This window comes from Cyphomyrmex costatus, unplaced genomic scaffold, assembly GCF_001594065.2.
Source record: "Cyphomyrmex costatus isolate MS0001 unplaced genomic scaffold, Ccosl1.0 scaffold280, whole genome shotgun sequence".
Lineage (NCBI taxonomy): Eukaryota > Metazoa > Arthropoda > Insecta > Hymenoptera > Formicidae > Cyphomyrmex > Cyphomyrmex costatus.
Genome location: NW_017276911.1, coordinates 69370 through 86169, shown reverse-complemented (window position 1 = coordinate 86169; position 16800 = coordinate 69370). Strand labels below are relative to the sequence as shown.

Below are 16800 nucleotides of genomic sequence, written 5' to 3'. Positions count from 1 at the left end.
ATTTTTTTCTGCATAAATATACTACTTTATTTATTCCCTATTGGTGCTACCTAAGTATTTTTTGTTAAGAATTTTAAAGCATTAATTGTATTATTTGTATTTAAATTTAATTTTTATTAAAGTTTCTTAATCTTGTAATATTTTTATAAATTTTATATATTCTTAATATATTAATTTTTATATTTTCAATATATTTATAATACTTACTTAATTGTTGTTTTTATTTTATGAAAGACATATTGCAACGTTTTTTTTACATAAAAGTTTTTATAGAAAATATTTAATAATGTTAATATAAGTTAAATAATAATAAAAATAAAAATTGTAATTGATTCTACTTTAATTTTTACGAATTTATTAATTTTTACAATTTATAAATTTAAAGAAATTTGCGGGAATGGATGATAAATGTCGGACCAATCACAAACCGGGGAGAAGGTGGCCAGACTCTTATTAGAGGGTCACTAATGTAAAGCAGAGTTCTTCTTGGTTATCGCTCGTCACGTATCGTGCCTTGTGTGAACTAGGCATAAATTCACGAGCGCTGCGAGTATCGAGAATCGGAAACTGAACTCGAAACCTAAAATGGATCTATTTTTATTTTACGGAGTGGAGTCTCCTTATGGGCCTTCTACAATAAGCCGTAAGTCACAAATCATAAGTCATAAGCTAGAAATGGACCAATCACAGTCGTCAATTTTTAGTTTCTTACTTCCGATTTATGACTTATGGCTTATTGTAGAAGGCCCATTATATCTTATAGCGAATTCGATCGCCTGCACTAGTGTACACTGAGTGTAAATTTTCCCAGTGCAGCGTGTTCGATCGATGGCCCCTGTTTGGTGCACTGCACTCGTCGTATTCGGTAATATTGCATTATTATGGTAAACTGACTATTAAAGCAAACTGACCAAGTGCAAAATTTCTTGCACTGCCAATTTCGTCAGTGCAGTTTGCTGACACTACTAGGTTACACTCGCATAGTTTAGTGCAACACGAATTCAGTGCTAGTGTAAATCGTCCGAATTCGCTATTACTTCCTGGGCACAGACAACAGGGAATAAGCAGTCGTCCAATCAGAGATCTGGGATATAATATCGAACTTATACGTCACAGCTCTGATTGGACAGCTCGTTATTTCCTGCTGCCTGTGCCTATTGTATTTCCAGCTTAATCGTGCATGTGAACATCAATATACAGAAAGGTGATTACTTCTCATTTTAAAATTACGAGGGACAGAATCGATTACTGGGTATTGATTATGAAACTTTTTCCCTAGGATGAAAAGTGAAAAATTTTTCCATTAACTTCAATGGTAAAAAATTTCACTTTTCATCCTAGGGAAAAAGTTTCATAATTGATACCCTGTATGTACAGTGATAAGGAGCCTACAGTGTATCGATCATGAAACTTTTTCCCTAGGATGGAAAATGAAAAGTGAAAAATTTCTCCATTAACTTCAATGATAAAAATTTTCACTTTTTATCCTAGAGAAAAAGTTTCATGATCGATACCCAGACCAGGGGGTCAATCACGTACCTTTTCCCCTAGAGCGGAAACGTGAAAATTTTTCGCATGATGTGTGTATATGTTCATACATATTCATTTTTCACGGTTCCGCCCTAGAGAAAAAGTTACGTGATTGACCCCCAGAGCGGCGCAGCGGTGAAGAACCGAGCGATAGCCAATGAGAGCCATGCTTTTACGCAAAATCATGGCTCTCATTGGCTATCATTCGCCGCTTCACCGCTGCGCCGCTCTGGTCTGTAGGCTCCTATACGTGTTATGGGATGGCATCCTTAAGCTGGAGTTACATGGAGCGGAACAGTGAAACCAATCAGAACTCTAGAATCATTCCGCTGCTTTACTTTCTGCGATTGTGATTGGTCTCGCTGTTCCGTTGTAGATTTCCGCTCAAAGTAACTCCCATATATGTTTACATATATGGTAACTCCAGTTTAGGCCGGGTTCACACCTTGACGGAAAAACGGAAAGCGGGAAAGCAATAGCCAATCAAGTAGTCGACTTTCTGTTAGTTTTGTACTATTTACTACCAGCGCGAGTTCTGACCGGTTAACTGCTCTTCTGCTTTCCGCCTTAGTGTGCAGTCACATGGAGTCAGAAATAACGGAACGGAACAGTAACGGAACATTGATAGAAAAGAGATAGAACAATCCTATCTCTTTTCTATCAATGTTCCGCTATTTCTTTCTCCATCGGGACGCACCCTTAGTCTGGAGTCACATTGAGTGGAAATTACAACGGAACGGAACAGTGAAACCAATCAGAACTTTACAATCATTCCGCTGCTTTATTTTCTTCGATTGTGATTGGTCTCGCTGTTCCGTTCCGCTGGGGTGCGTTCAAAAATTACACTCAGATAACTCTTGGGTGCATTTTTGATATAATATACGTAACGTAAACTATAGCCTAGAGTTACCTAGGCGTAATTTCTGAACGCAGCCCTGTAGATTTCCGCTCAATGTGACTCTAGAGTCTTAGATATCAGAGAAGCGCAACCGATGTTCCGCGTCCTCATTAGCTGACTGTCAGCCAATCATGACATTCATTCAGTGGTATTAAAAATGGCTGACTAATAGACGATTGGTGGATTTCATATTTCGTCTGCAAACGACGCCATTTTTAATACTTTTCTTAGTAATTTTGCGATACTGACTTAAGCCGGTTGTGCTTCTCTGATATCTAGGACTCTATGGTCGGTATTCATAGGGTACGGTTAAAGTCTCGCTACAAATGCTTCGAAGCGTTTGATTGACCAATCAAAAGAAAGAACTTTTCAAATTGACCAATCAAGAAACGCTTCAAAGCATTTGTAGCATCGCGTTGACCGTACCCATAGTCGGTTCTTATTTCAAGACTGTCTTAAGTAATGTCTTAAGATGCTAAAGCGGCCCTCTGATTGGTTCGTAACTCCTCATGACTGAACTTAAGACGGTCTTGAATATAAAGCCTATTCTACATTGGTCGTATCGTAGCCATAGAGATAGTAGTACTAGAGTACGCATTGTCGGAAATTTGAGGAGTGGGGGTAATTCCATCTAGAAAAGGACGCACTCATTTGGAACCAATTGGAACCGTTTCTTTCTCTCTCGTTTCGCGCATGCGTATAGCCGTATACTCTGAGAGAGAGGATCGAAAGAAAGAATAAGGAATTGAAAGAGCAATCCTTGGCACTGGGAAACCTTTAACCTTATCAAAGTCAATTCTTTGTTTGATTACGAAGAGATCAGGCTTGTCCGGTCATGCTTGGAAAGCCAAAAGTTTCTTTCCGCGAGACTTAACTAAACCATGTGAATTTGACCAGAGAGAAACCTGAGAGCGGCCATGGTGGCCTTTTTCCTGTAATGCTTCTCACTAGCGGCACCAACGTCCATTTACGAGCTGCGGGAACTACGTACCACGAGAGCGAGCGAGACAGCGAGTCAGCGATATTTCATGATTAACTTACACAAACATAAATGGAGATGTGTCTCTAACTGAACTTCTCAATGTTTTACAAAATTTGAGAAGTTCCACGACGCAAACTAAAAATTGTACACAAATGCGGTTTACAGCTTTCGAATGAGTGAATCTTTACCTTTAATTTGCTTTTTCATCGACCTCTGTACGATTTTTTTTTTCACCGAGTTATTCAACGTTGAAGCAAAATGGAGCATTTTTACTTCAATGTTGAATAACTCGGTGAAAAAAAGTCGTATGAGATTGATAAAAAAAAACAAATTAAAGGTAAAGATTCATTCTTTCGAAACGGTTGTGAACGGCATTGGTGCATAATTTTTAATGCGTGCCGTGCAACTTCTCAAATTTCGTGAAAAATGTTGAAGTTTGACGCACTTTCATTTGTGTTTGTGTAACTTCACGAAATATCAGTAAGACCTTTTTTTTAAGTATTGATCTGAAAAGTAGAAATTTCAAGCTTTAAAATGCTTTTTAAAAAATCTCGATACAATGATTTTTCGCTGAGTTACCGCTATTCAACGATATTAAAAATATTTGCTAAAAATTTAGTGGCCCACTTTTTTTGCCTGTGAGTGTATATACATATATATGTATATAATTTCAGAAGCTCAGTCTTCGAAGCGCGCTGTTATGTTCTAGTATAATAAAAAGAATATCAAATTTATATTGAAATTCATAGTTCTATAATTTCCATAATTAACTTACGTAAATCCATAGTATAATTTTATTAAGAATTAAAACAGAAAATTATATATACAAAGTTGATATTAATCTATTATATAGAAAATAGTAATTGTAGAATAATAAAAAAAATATTACAAAAAATTAATACGTTTTTATTACTGAAGTACGAATAAATGTATTTATAATTCTATGAAGAAGATAATTCTATAAAGTTGAAAAAAGAAACAATGTGAATTAATTTTAATCATGAACGATTATTATGTAATACGTATGTAAAATATCAAAACGAGTCATATCAATATCACAATTTTCTTACATTAATATCCAAGTTAAGTATATAAGCTAGTATACAGAATATCTCTAGACAATTTTGTAAAGTTTGTTTATTATAGACATTTCATGTGGGCTTGTATCATAGAAATACGACGTTATTAGAATTGATTACAAAGTCGTATGCACTATTGTAGTTTAAAATTATATCTTTAAATTCCTTTAATCTAATAATAGCTTGTTTATGAACTTTCAAGTTTCTCCTTTTGTATCTTACCGCCGTAATCATTTTATCCAAAATGTAATGCAACCACAAAACATTTGTATATGGTTCAAATTTTCGCCAATTATTCCTGCATACATGATGGAAATACAAATAAACAGTATATAAGATAAAGATAAAAAAATCAAATGTATATGTGTGACTTACTGAATTTTGTCGCGCATAAGACGATAAATCTCAAATTGATATTCACCATGAGCAGTAAATAAAGCTGGATCTAATGCGAGATCATTATATATGCAACATCCTTGGTATAACATCCTCGATAGCGTAAAATCTATTATAGATACCTTGAGAAAAATTTATTAGAATTATAAAGAAAAATATACATAATAGTATTTAAAATATTTTTCGTACACAACGAACCTTTACACCTTTACTAGGAAACTTAATTTCTCTTCCTTCGAGATTATAATATATATATTGTTCTTTTGTTCTTGATATCAATACATTACCCCAATGCAAATCTCTGTGTTCAAATTCAAGTGCTTTTTCTGCAACTGCTAATACCAATGCAGTCTATACAAAATAAGAATTTATGATGAACTAATAATTTATCAAATATTGTTATCATTTGACATATCGCTGATATAAACAATTAACCTGTAAAAATAGAGCACAAGCTTCCTCTGCAGTCTGAAATACAAAGGCTTCAAGATCTTCTCCACCGTGATTAAGTTCAAGAGCAATATACAATTGATTTTCATCAAACATTGACGGACAATCATTATCGGATGTTTTATCATTATCATAAATATTCCAAAGTTTTACGAGCTTCTCTGGATATTTTCCTATAATACAGCTGATATTTTTAACTTCTACAAATCCATTAGTTTTGTAAATATCATTTAATTTCAAATTATCCAACTCCCTGCAAATATTTTCTTTCATGATTTTTATCAATAATGTTACCAATATGTGCATGTAACTGATTAATTAACTCACTTTGCAATCACAATTTCTGACAATATTTCATTAAATTTTTTTTGTGGCTCACCATTGACTAACCGTTCATTTTCTATAGGAATAATTTTTATAACAGATTTTTTACTTTCATATTCATGAAGAAAAACTTCTCCATAAACACCTTCGCCTATTTTATGGCAACATTCCAAATACCTGCCAATAAGAACAAAGTAATTAATGATACAATATATATTTGTATTAATTAATACAATTTGTGTGTATATAAATATATACTAAGATCTGCATACGAATCTGGAAAACGATCTGCGAAAGGTATACAACAGTTTTGTGAACATCTTTGTAAGACAACGTCTCTTGCAGTTGTGGAATGGTTACTAATAAATTGATTATTATGTATCAATGATTCCTCCCGGTCTGTAAATATTTATTTAATTATTAATATGATAACATTCCGTGTAATATGTGACGTAAAACGAGTACACCGTGCACAGCAACATGTAATTAAAAGCACTTACATGATAATTTCGAATTTGAAGATTTTTCTGCAGTTATTCCAAATGCCTCAAGAAATGGAGTGTCTTTGATTTCACATCTAGTGCTTGTATTATTAAGTACAACTCTCACTGAGATCCTTTTAGAAAATCTAGGATAACTCGTTAAATCGAATTCTTTATATTTGTTACTGTTGAACGATGATGCGTTTGATATGCTAAGTTTATCGCTAGATAAATTCGTATCATCTTTACCCTTTTTCATACAACTTTGGAAAATTCCTGCATATAACGATTATTACAATTTTAATATTATCTGCCGCTATGTACGCATTATATAATATTAGATTACGACAAAGCCTACCCATTTAATAAAAAGTTTATACATAAGAATCGAAACTTTTTTTATTTTTGTTTAATCTCATTATTATAAAAATGTATTAAATTTTGAAATATTACCACTTATACAAGTTATACGGTGTAAAAAATAACATCAAAATTTAAAATTTAAATATAAAAATTATTCAAGATCTCTTATTACATTTGTTTATAAGATGTTATTGGTTAGTACTTCTAAATTACAATTTTGTTTTAATAAGTCATTTTCAATTGTTTTTCAAGCAAATTACAAATATAAATATTTACACAAAATTTGAATACCTTATCTAATGACTTGGCGTTCTATGATCAAAAATTTATAGCAGAACGGAACGAGACCAATCGCAAAAAACAAAAACATAATGAATGCAAAGTTACAATTGGTCACGATGTTCTATTCCATTGTAAATTTCCGCTCATAAGACGCTAGATTTAGGTTATGGCATAAAAAAACTAGCAGTAAAACGTAAGTAGTTATTTAAATCGACGCAGTTATTAGTGCGTATAATTGACAAAAGTATATTTCCATATAAATCTTACATTAATTTCGCAAGAATTTTTTTTATTATCTATAATAGATAAGTCATACTACATTACGAATATTATAATAAATAAACATTAAAAGAATTCCTTTCTTGCTCATTATTCTTTTTTCATGAGGATCAAAAAATAATGTAGGAGTTAAGTCTTAATAAATATTAAGACATGAAGTGTAACTTTTTGGCGCTCGAAATGAAACTATGTGATCAATACACGGAACGCTGACGGTAAATGCAGATTGATAAGGAAATTTGAATGAAAAAGAAGGATAAGATAAAAACCGAGTGATCAGAAGTAGTATCTCCAAACTGAAATTGTCTTTCGTACTGAATTACTGTTATAAAAGTAATAAGTCAAAGTTGATAATAACAGATTAAGAAAATTGTACGAATTGAATCCGAGAAAATAATAAATTATACTTACAGGCAAAAAAACGGGCCATTAAATTTTAGCATAAATTTTTAATATTTTCAAACAGTGATAATTCAGTGAAAAATCATCGTAGCGAGATGTTTATAAAAAGGCATTTTAAAGCTTGAAATCTTTACTTTTCAGATATTTAAAAAAACAGTCGAACTGATATTATGTGAAGTTACACAAACATAAATGAAGATGCATAGAATTTCTAAATTTTTTACGAAATTTGCAAAGTTCCACGGCGCCAATTAAAAATTGCGCACAAATGTGGTTTACAGCTTTCGGAAGACTGAATCTTTACTTTTAATTTACTTTTTTATTGAGCTCTCTGTACGATTTTATTTCACTGAGTTAAAAGGGTTGTTTTTACTTCAATGTTGAATACTCGGTGAAAAACATCGTACAGAGAGCTCAATAAAAAAGTAAAGATTCAGTCTTCCGAAAGCTGTAAACCACATTTGTGCGCAATTTTTAATTGGCGCCGTGGAACTTATCAAATTTCATTAAAAATTTTGAGGTTTGACGGTCAAACTTTGACGTACCTTCATTTATGTAACTTCACGAAATATTGGTAATACTGTTTTTTGAAATACCGGTATGAAAAGTAAACGCTTTAAAATGCTTTTTTAAACATCTCGATACGATGATTCTTGATAAAGTTATTTTATCTTGTGCTTGTATTTTAACAAAATTAGAGTCATTTAATATCAGGAAAAAGGGTCGTTTTTGTTTCAACGTTGAATAACTCGGCAGAAAAAATAGTACAGAGCTCAATAAAAAAGCAAATTAAAGATAAAGATTCACTCTTTCGAAAGCTGTAAATACCATTTCTGCGCAATTTTTAATTGACGCCGTGGAACTTTACAAATTTTGGCTAATTTCACACTACACATAAAATACGTTTCCGGCTCAAATTCGATAAAAAGGAGTCCAATATAGCACCAATCGATAGATTTTATGGGAGGACTACGTACGCAGTATATAAAAATCACACATAATTATAATAAGCATTATGATCCAGGTTTGACCGTTATAGGCTGTTCTTTTGTTTGTTTATCAGTATACGGTCGTAACAGAATTTAATAAAATTTTAATGTTTAGTAAGCTTAAAAAATAATTTTATTATGCAATTTCTTAATTGTGTCCAATAACCGGTACATTTACCTTAAGATTTGTACAAGATCCCTCTAAAGCTTGATCTACTTCTACGGTCCACTTGATGCTATAAATAGATACTTTGCATTTTTTTTATCGGTCAATTAGTATAATTCTTTCTTCCGATTGGTCAATCAAAAGCTTCGAAGCATTTATAGCGTTAAGTGGACTGCACCCTACATCGTGCGTTAGTCAATCCGATGCATTAATTTTAAAATCAAACAACGTTTACGACACTATGATACAAATATAGATTAGGCTTTAGATTTGATTCAAATTAATGAACTCATAAATTAGATTCCATATTCAAAATGTTAGAATTTTTATATCGCTTTTTATCAACTTTTTTTTATCAGAGTTTATTTTGCAAATTTAATTTGTGAACTCACAAAATTGTGATAAAGCAATTTTAAGAATATTTTAATGTTCGTAGTATTCAACACATTAAAAAAAAAAAAGACTAAAAAAATTATTAATTCTGATATTCCCATCATCACAGCGTGATAATGGGTACTATCGCCGATTATACAGCCATACTCGCAACACATATTAATCTAAAAACTGCTAGTACCATTTTCGGAAACCTCGACGAGAATCTCCAAATGAATCTCTAAAAAATGCAGAATAAAAGTCAACGAATCAAAGTCAATACATGTCATCTCCACGTTGAGACGCGAGATCTACCCTCCAATCACAATAAATGTGGTGGCATTCAGATTCCACAAGTCGATGTGGTAAAATACCTTGGTATTCACTTAGATAGACGCCTTAAATTGGAAGAACCATATATTTGCAAAAAGTAAACTCGGACTGCAACTCTGCAGAATGTATTGGATAATGTCTAGAAAATCTAAGTTGTCATTAGAAAACAAACTATTGTTATATAAAAGTATCATAAAACCAATTTGGACTTATGGAGTGCAGCTGTGGGGCACAGCCTTTCACTCCAATATCGAAATTATTCAAATGTTCTAGTGTAAGATGTTTCGCATAATATTATAGTAGACATGCCTTGGTTTGTAACTAATGAAATTCTCCATCATGATTTATCATACATATCCCTACAGTAAAGAAAGTGGCGATAAATTATGTAAAGAAATATAAGAGAGGAAAGATTCGACACACATCCAAACACTCTAGCATAACTAATGAACTTCAAAAAAGGAGACTAACACAAATTACCTCAAGACCTCCTAAGTAAATAAGGGAAGGGAAAGGGTATGCCAATGGGCATATAACTGTGCAAGACGTTATTTACATTAATATCATTAGTATTAATGAATATCCACTTTGTGATAGATTGTAATAAATTAATTTAAAAAAAAATTCTGGTGTTCGAAAGTCATTCTGTTGTCAAACACTATTATCTAATAAAAAATTATATATAAGAAATTACCTTGTTTTTGCATATTCAGTATATTTCTGACGCTGCGTCTCCATTTTTTCCCCTTTCCAATACTTAATTTGTCTAAATTCGATTCATTGTTTATATTATTTAATATTGACAAAGATCTAGCCCAATACTTGCCCGGTTTTAAAAAAATAGACTTCTCCATTTGTTCATTTAAATCACTGTATAGTTGAGTCATGCCATTGAAGGATTCAAAATAATTATGAGATAAATTCTTAGAATGTTCAGAGTTATATGTTGATTGAATATTAGAAAAGTCTTTGTCAGTTGTGACATTGTGAAATACTTCGTTGTTCGATTGTAAAGCTTCATTATTTATGCTATTGGAAATATTTGACGTGCTTAAATGCCATTTAGGATATTGTATCCTCCTTCCTATTCTAATCGGATCTTGTAATCGTATAAGCAGCACACGAGCATCAATGTTAATGTTATCTTGACTTTCACTTAATGAACTGTGCTTAATGTTAACAGTTTTATCTTTAAGGCTTTCATGAATTGCTTCTGCTATATTTCTTCCTGTTATAGTGTGCTTTTTTTGAAATTCATTTTTTTGCACATTATCTAAATCATTGAATGTTAAACATACTTTGGAAGGTGATATGTACTGAGAGTCTGTATCAGTTAGACTATTACTACTTGATAATTGCTTTTGTTTTAAACATAAATCAATGGATGACTCTAGTGTATCCGTTTCTACAAATATACGCGTATCAGGATACTCCTTTTCTATTTCATTTGTATCTTCATTTGTATTTTTTACCGAATGATTGTGATTATACGTTGTATCATCAAATAATGATCGTGATTGATCAGTAGACATATTTAATAAGTGTGGACTTTCTGTTTCAACACTGAGTTCTACATCATATTTCTGAGTAACAGTTATAGGAACATTATTTTTGTAAGATTCATTTTTAACAATGGAATCTGTAGTTTGTGATTTCTGAGATAATAAAATTTGTGTTTCCTGTATATCTGCAGATTTGAGTTTAGAATATTCAGACACCAGAGGAGAATTTCTCCTATTAATACTGGAAATATCTTCTTTTGTAGTTACTAATGAACCTTCTTGACTCCAAAGTGACTTGTCGTAATTATTAGAATTAATAGGAGAAAATATGACTAAACCAGGAGATTTGACTCGTTTGCCAAGAGGAGTGCTAGAAACTATGTTTTGCTTTTTTTCAAATATATTATTATCTTTTACAAATTCTTCTATTTGTAATCTTTCCACTTTTACAAAACTGTCTTTAATTAGATCTGTCTTTTTTTTTGTATCATATGATGTTAGTTCAATACTTTTGTTGCAATTTGAAATAATTTCAGATGAATTACAAAAAACTAAATGTGATATGTTTGGTTCATCTTTTATATTGATAGTATCTTTTATATTTTTTTTACTTTGCGATACATTTTTAACAATGTTATTGCATAATGCTACAGAACAATGTTTAATTGACAAATGTTTAAAGTCTCTAAACTCGTTATGTTCAGTTGAGATTGATTGTGAAACAATATTTTGTACTTCAGAAATATTTCCCTTATTTTGTAAAGTATTTGTATACAAGAACTTTCCATTATATAATATATCTTGCTTATTTTCTCGAAATTTTTCATGATTCAATATATAATTCTGCACAGTACAAGCATTTAATTTAACAAAACATGGTTTGATAATTTGTTGATAGTTTCCTATTTGCTTGCAATTAGCAGTAGAGTCATTAGTTGTAGTTGATTGATTTTGTGATGTAATTGTTTTGCCAATCTTTAAAACATTTTGTAGCAAAGGTTCATGGATATTGCATAAAATATCGTTCTTATATGAGACGTTGTTCAAATCATCTATAGCATTAGAATTTATACAAGATACTTGTTCGTTGCACACGCAACTAGATTTAAATTTATTTTTTAACACTTTCTTTTTGTTTAACTTGTTTGCTTGTCTCTTCTGTCCCTAATTATCAATACATATTATTAAAAATAAATTTAATTGTTTATTCTAATAATAAATGGACATACCTGCGTTTTTCCTAAGTATGTTTTATCTTTAACTGACATTATTTTTGTTTTTTTAGGCAACATTCCTGTAGAAATCATACTTTCTGATATACATTGTTTTGGTTTCCTGCATTTACGAGCTAATTTATGGCTAACATTTGTTGAACTTGATATATTATTGTACATAAAAAGATCAGAATCTGTATGTTCAGATTTTAAACTTGTTGCATCGGTAGTATTATTATCACTGCTACTATCTTTCCATGAATCATTTTGATTTATATCCAATGGCATAGGAGGTATTCTATATGTTGAGATAAATTTAGAGTTAGGTATACACATATAAATATATAGAATCTTCAATATATGACACATAAAAATAGTCATAAAAAAAATATAAACAAAAATAAGTAAATTTATATAATACAAATTTTTCTTACACTACTTCTTTGGCAATTCTGTCAAATGTTGTTTCGAATGGATCATAATTTAAAGAATCATTATACAATTCATTTTTATCAAAATGATTATTTTTCACAAAATATTTTTCACTTGATACAGCAGATAATGTTGATGAATTTATCAGTCTCTTCGCAGGTTTTCTCTGGTAAGTTCGAATTGGTTTTTTGCTCATTATTTCACCTCAAAAAATGAAAATATTTTCTTTAAGTTATTTTTCAGAGCATATAAACAAGTTAGAAAAAAAAGGGTAATTATTTAGAATTGCTTCCTCAGCTAAAATTTTAATAAAAATATACTCATTCAACACGACACGTTTTCACTAAAAACTAAAAAATCTGGTAGAGAAACACGACGGCAGAGAGAACCATGGCTGCGTTCAGCAGAGAAAACAGCTGAAAGTAGCTTTGCAACTGTTGTAAAATTCTTTAATATGATTGGTCTTGCCCTTACTTCCTTATTACATCTAAATATATAAGCCAATCATATTCAAGAATTTTACAACAGTGGCAAAGCTGCTTTTTCTGCTGAACGCAGCCCATGCCGGCTTTTTTTCCAGTAACCATCGAATTATTGGCGATGCAAAGATCTCCTAGGCTGGTATTCATAGTCGGTTCTTCTTTCAAGACTGTCTTAAGTAATGTCTTAAGATGCTAAAGCGGCCCTCTGGCCGGTATTCATAGTCAGTTCTTATTTGAAGACTGTCTTAAGTAATGCCTTAAGATGCTAAAGCGACCCTCTGGCCGGTATTCATAGTCGGTTCTTATTTCAAGATTGTCTTAAGTAATGTCTTAAGATGCTAAAGCGGCCTTCTGATTGGTTCGTAACTCCTCAAGACTGTACTTAAGACGGTCTTGAATATAAGAACTGACTATGAATACCGGCCTCTGATTGGTTCGTAACTCATCAAGACTGAACTTAAGACGATCTTGAATATAAGAACTGACTATGAATACCGGCCTCTGATTGGTTCGTAACTCCTCAAGACTGAACTTAAGATGGTCTTGAATATAAGAACTGACTATGAATACCGGCCCTAGTGGCGGCCGATAGAAGCTTCGCTAGTCAGACACCTTATATTTTTTTTTTTTTTTTTTTAGCGAATCCAATGTTACGATTTCCTTGGTTGCGTTCCGAAATTCGACTCTGTCAACTCCGAGTATGTTTTATCTTTGTTCAACATTTGGCGAACAACAAGGATGAAAGATACTCAGAGTTGACAGAGTCGAATTTTGGAACGCACCCCTTACTGATTACATCTTATGTAAGTTTCACACTGGGGTGCGTTCAGAAATGACACTCAGATAACTCTTGGGTGCATTTTTGATATAATATACGTAACGTAAACTATAGCCTAGAGTTACCTAGGCGTAATATCTGAACGCAGCCCTGCGTACGACATCCGACGTACGGCGGTACGATATCCAATAGGAAAACTTGTTTTCTAGATATATAGCTAACAATATTTTGTTGCATCTAGATTGGTCGACAGCGCGCGCCAATGGGATCTCGGACCCTGTGGTGTGAGCGTTCAATAAGAACCGACCCGAAGCAGTGAATATTTACCTTAAAAGCGAAACCTATTGGTTATAGGCGTGCGCCAATCAAATCGCGGACCCTATGGTCTCCGCGTTGATGAAAATTAGATTTGTTAGGGTCTGCGCACAATAGGAGAAATATTAGGAACAGATATTAAATATAAGAATTTTAACCTATCAGAATTGTGTACTGTGGAATGTGCGCTTTCTGACAGGTTAAAATTCTTATATTTAATATCTGTTCCTAATATTTCTCCTATTGTGCGTAGACCCTTAGTTTTCAGTGAGTTCCTAGAACTTCGTCTCCGGTTGGCTGAAGACTCGGGCCAATTAGATAATGGGCGCGATACGTGCCTTAATACTATGGGATACAATCCACTTAAAGCTGCAAATGTTTCGTTGACCAATCAGAAGAAAGAATTTTACAAATTGACCAATCAAATAGCGTTTTCGATTAACCGACTCGACCCGACTCCGGGTTGACTTCGATCACAAGTTCGATTTGAAACTCAGATTACTTGCATTGACCTGCCCAGCGTCATGGCGGAAGAGTTGTCTTTTATAACCTCAATAATAATACCTCAGAAATAATCAGAAATTGTTTATCTTACGAAAATTGTGCGAGTCGATAAATGGTATATATCATTTAAAGTAGGTAACAATTTCTGTTTATTTCTGAGGTATTATTATTGAGGTTATAGAAGACAACTCTTCCGCCATAACACTGTGCAGGTCAATGCAGGTATTGAGTCTCAAATCAAACTTATGATCGAAGTCAACCCGACGCGGAGTCGGGTCGAGTCGGTTATAATCGAAAACGCTAATGGCTCCCGCAGACAGAACGCGGAAACGCTTGCCGCGCGGAGGAAGTTGGCACGATATTTGGCTCCCGCAGACAGAACGCGGAAACGCTTGCCGCGCGGCGGAAGTTGACACGATAACCAATCAATATCTTGCCGGCGAGACGCTGATTGGCTATCGAGGCAACTTCCGCCGCGCGGCAAGCGTTGCCGCGTTCTGTCTGCGGGAGCCATAAAAGAATGGCTGCGTTCAGCAGAAAAAGCAGCTTTGCAACTGTTGTAAAATTCTTGAATATAATTGGCTTATACATTTAGATCTAACGAGGAAATAAGGGCAAGACGAATCATATTAAAGAATTTTACAACAGTTGCAAAGCTGCTTTCTGTGCTGAACGCAGCCAATGCTTCAAAGCATTTGCAGCGTGAAGTGGATCGCACCTTATGTGTCAGCCTTAATATCCTGCCATCTTAGGAGCGGGAATTCTGACATTATCCTGATTGGAGGATCCGAATTGGCGGGCTCCAATCAGCGTTCGAGCAGCAATCAAGCGCGCGCGAGAATGAATTTCTCTCCGAGGTCCGCACGTTTGATAGATATCGTTGATCCCGGACGGATCACGGATCGAGAGCTTTTCGATAATTTTAAACGGGGTTATCTGCGTTTGGCGGTAATAAAAAAAACGTGCCGCTACGTGAAGTAAGTGCAAATACAACGCGTTAAGTATTAATAATCATGTAAACGATTCAATAGCGAGAAGTTGAATGTTAAGAACGACGTTTCTGTCGAGTGTGTCAAAGGAAAGCATACAATTATAAGTCGTGTGTAATTTAGTGGTAAGTGACATATTTAACCTTTATATAATAATAGTACATTCTATAAACAAATATGCCCCCACTTGCTACACATAGAATTTTTCATTACAAGTGCTCGTCGTAATGTACCCTATACAGCAACGTTTTTGCGCAGAAGAGTGGGATTAGAGAAATAACTCAACGGCTTGAGGTATTGGCTATATATTTACCGCACGCAAAAGCGTAGCAGTATAGGACACATAACGTGTCCGCGTGATGAAATAGTACATTGTGTACGGTGGGGGAATGTTGTTTATTGTGGGGACGGGCGCGACGGCACGAGCGAAGCGAGTGCGTACGCGCGCCCGTGTCGACCTATAAACAAATACTTATGCCCCCACTGTTACACATAGAATTCTTCTTTACAAGTGCTCGTCGTAATGTGCCCTATACAGCAACGTTTTTGCGCAGAAGAGTGGGATTAGAGAAATAACTTAACGGCTTGAGGTATTGTTTATTTACCGCACGCAAAAGCGTTAATGTGTAGGACACATTACGTGCACGCGTGAAGAAAATTGATATTAAAATTAACAAAGTAGTGCTGCAATCATTAACGATATACTTACCTTGTAGATATTTACCTGTTGGATTACTTACCTTTGGAATACTTACATATCTCCGAGAGGTCCGCGCAGCATCCGAAGGGTCCATCGTCTGGCATCGTCCAGGATCCAGTGACGAAAGACCGGCATCTTCCTTCTTTGTTGTTGGTTAAACAAAGTGGCGACCGTCCAGGCATCTAAGCAGTAAGTCTTGTAACAAATTAACTTAAAAACTATCTTGGAAAGAAAAGAGCAATAGGGTTCAAGCGCAGATAACTTCACGCAATGCCAATATACATATATCAAGCAAATCTATTTATTACAAACAATTGTGCTTACATGTTTCGGCTTATTTTTGAACCTTCTTCAGAGACAATGAAAATTACATAAATAAATTATAATTTAAAAATAACAAAGGATAAAAAGATGTTTAATCATAGTGAGCTCCCTCACAACCGAGAAATAAATTCTGATGACAATTTCATCTTAAAGAACACAATAAAATGAATAATAAATGAAGAAAGGAAAGAAATAAATAGAATGGGAAAATAATTTTTCCAGAATTTCAGCAT

At 33.5% G+C, this 16800-nt stretch overlaps 1 protein-coding gene across 1 annotated transcript; it reads right to left on the bottom strand.

Annotated features, from left to right (window-relative positions):
- Positions 1-4571: 4571 nt before the first annotated feature.
- On the bottom strand, positions 4572-16425 carry Haspin (haspin). Its single transcript, XM_018541262.1, has 11 exons — positions 16284-16425; positions 12478-12679; positions 12059-12341; positions 10022-11993; positions 6160-6417; positions 5932-6058; positions 5663-5836; positions 5321-5588; positions 5084-5236; positions 4865-5007; positions 4572-4787 (listed from the first exon to the last, which is right to left on the bottom strand). Exons 1-11 carry the CDS (start codon positions 16423-16425, stop codon positions 4577-4579), a joined length of 3933 nt encoding a protein of 1310 aa, XP_018396764.1. The 3' UTR covers positions 4572-4576.
- Between the last annotated feature and the right edge of the window lie 375 nt (positions 16426-16800).

What these genes read in the sequence shown, in the direction of transcription:
- Haspin (XM_018541262.1), bottom strand. Translation starts at nt 16,425, where the DNA reads ATGCCTGGACGGTCGCCACTTTGTTTAACCAACAACAAAGAAGGAAGA. An exon ending in GCAGATCGTTTTCCAGATTC is followed by an intron (nt 5,837 to 5,931) that starts GTATGCAGATCT and finishes TCTTATTGGCAG; the next exon opens with GTATTTGGAATGTTGCCATA. An exon ending in TCAGAAATTGTGATTGCAAA is followed by an intron (nt 5,589 to 5,662) that starts GTGAGTTAATTA and finishes AAATATTTGCAG; the next exon opens with GGAGTTGGATAATTTGAAAT.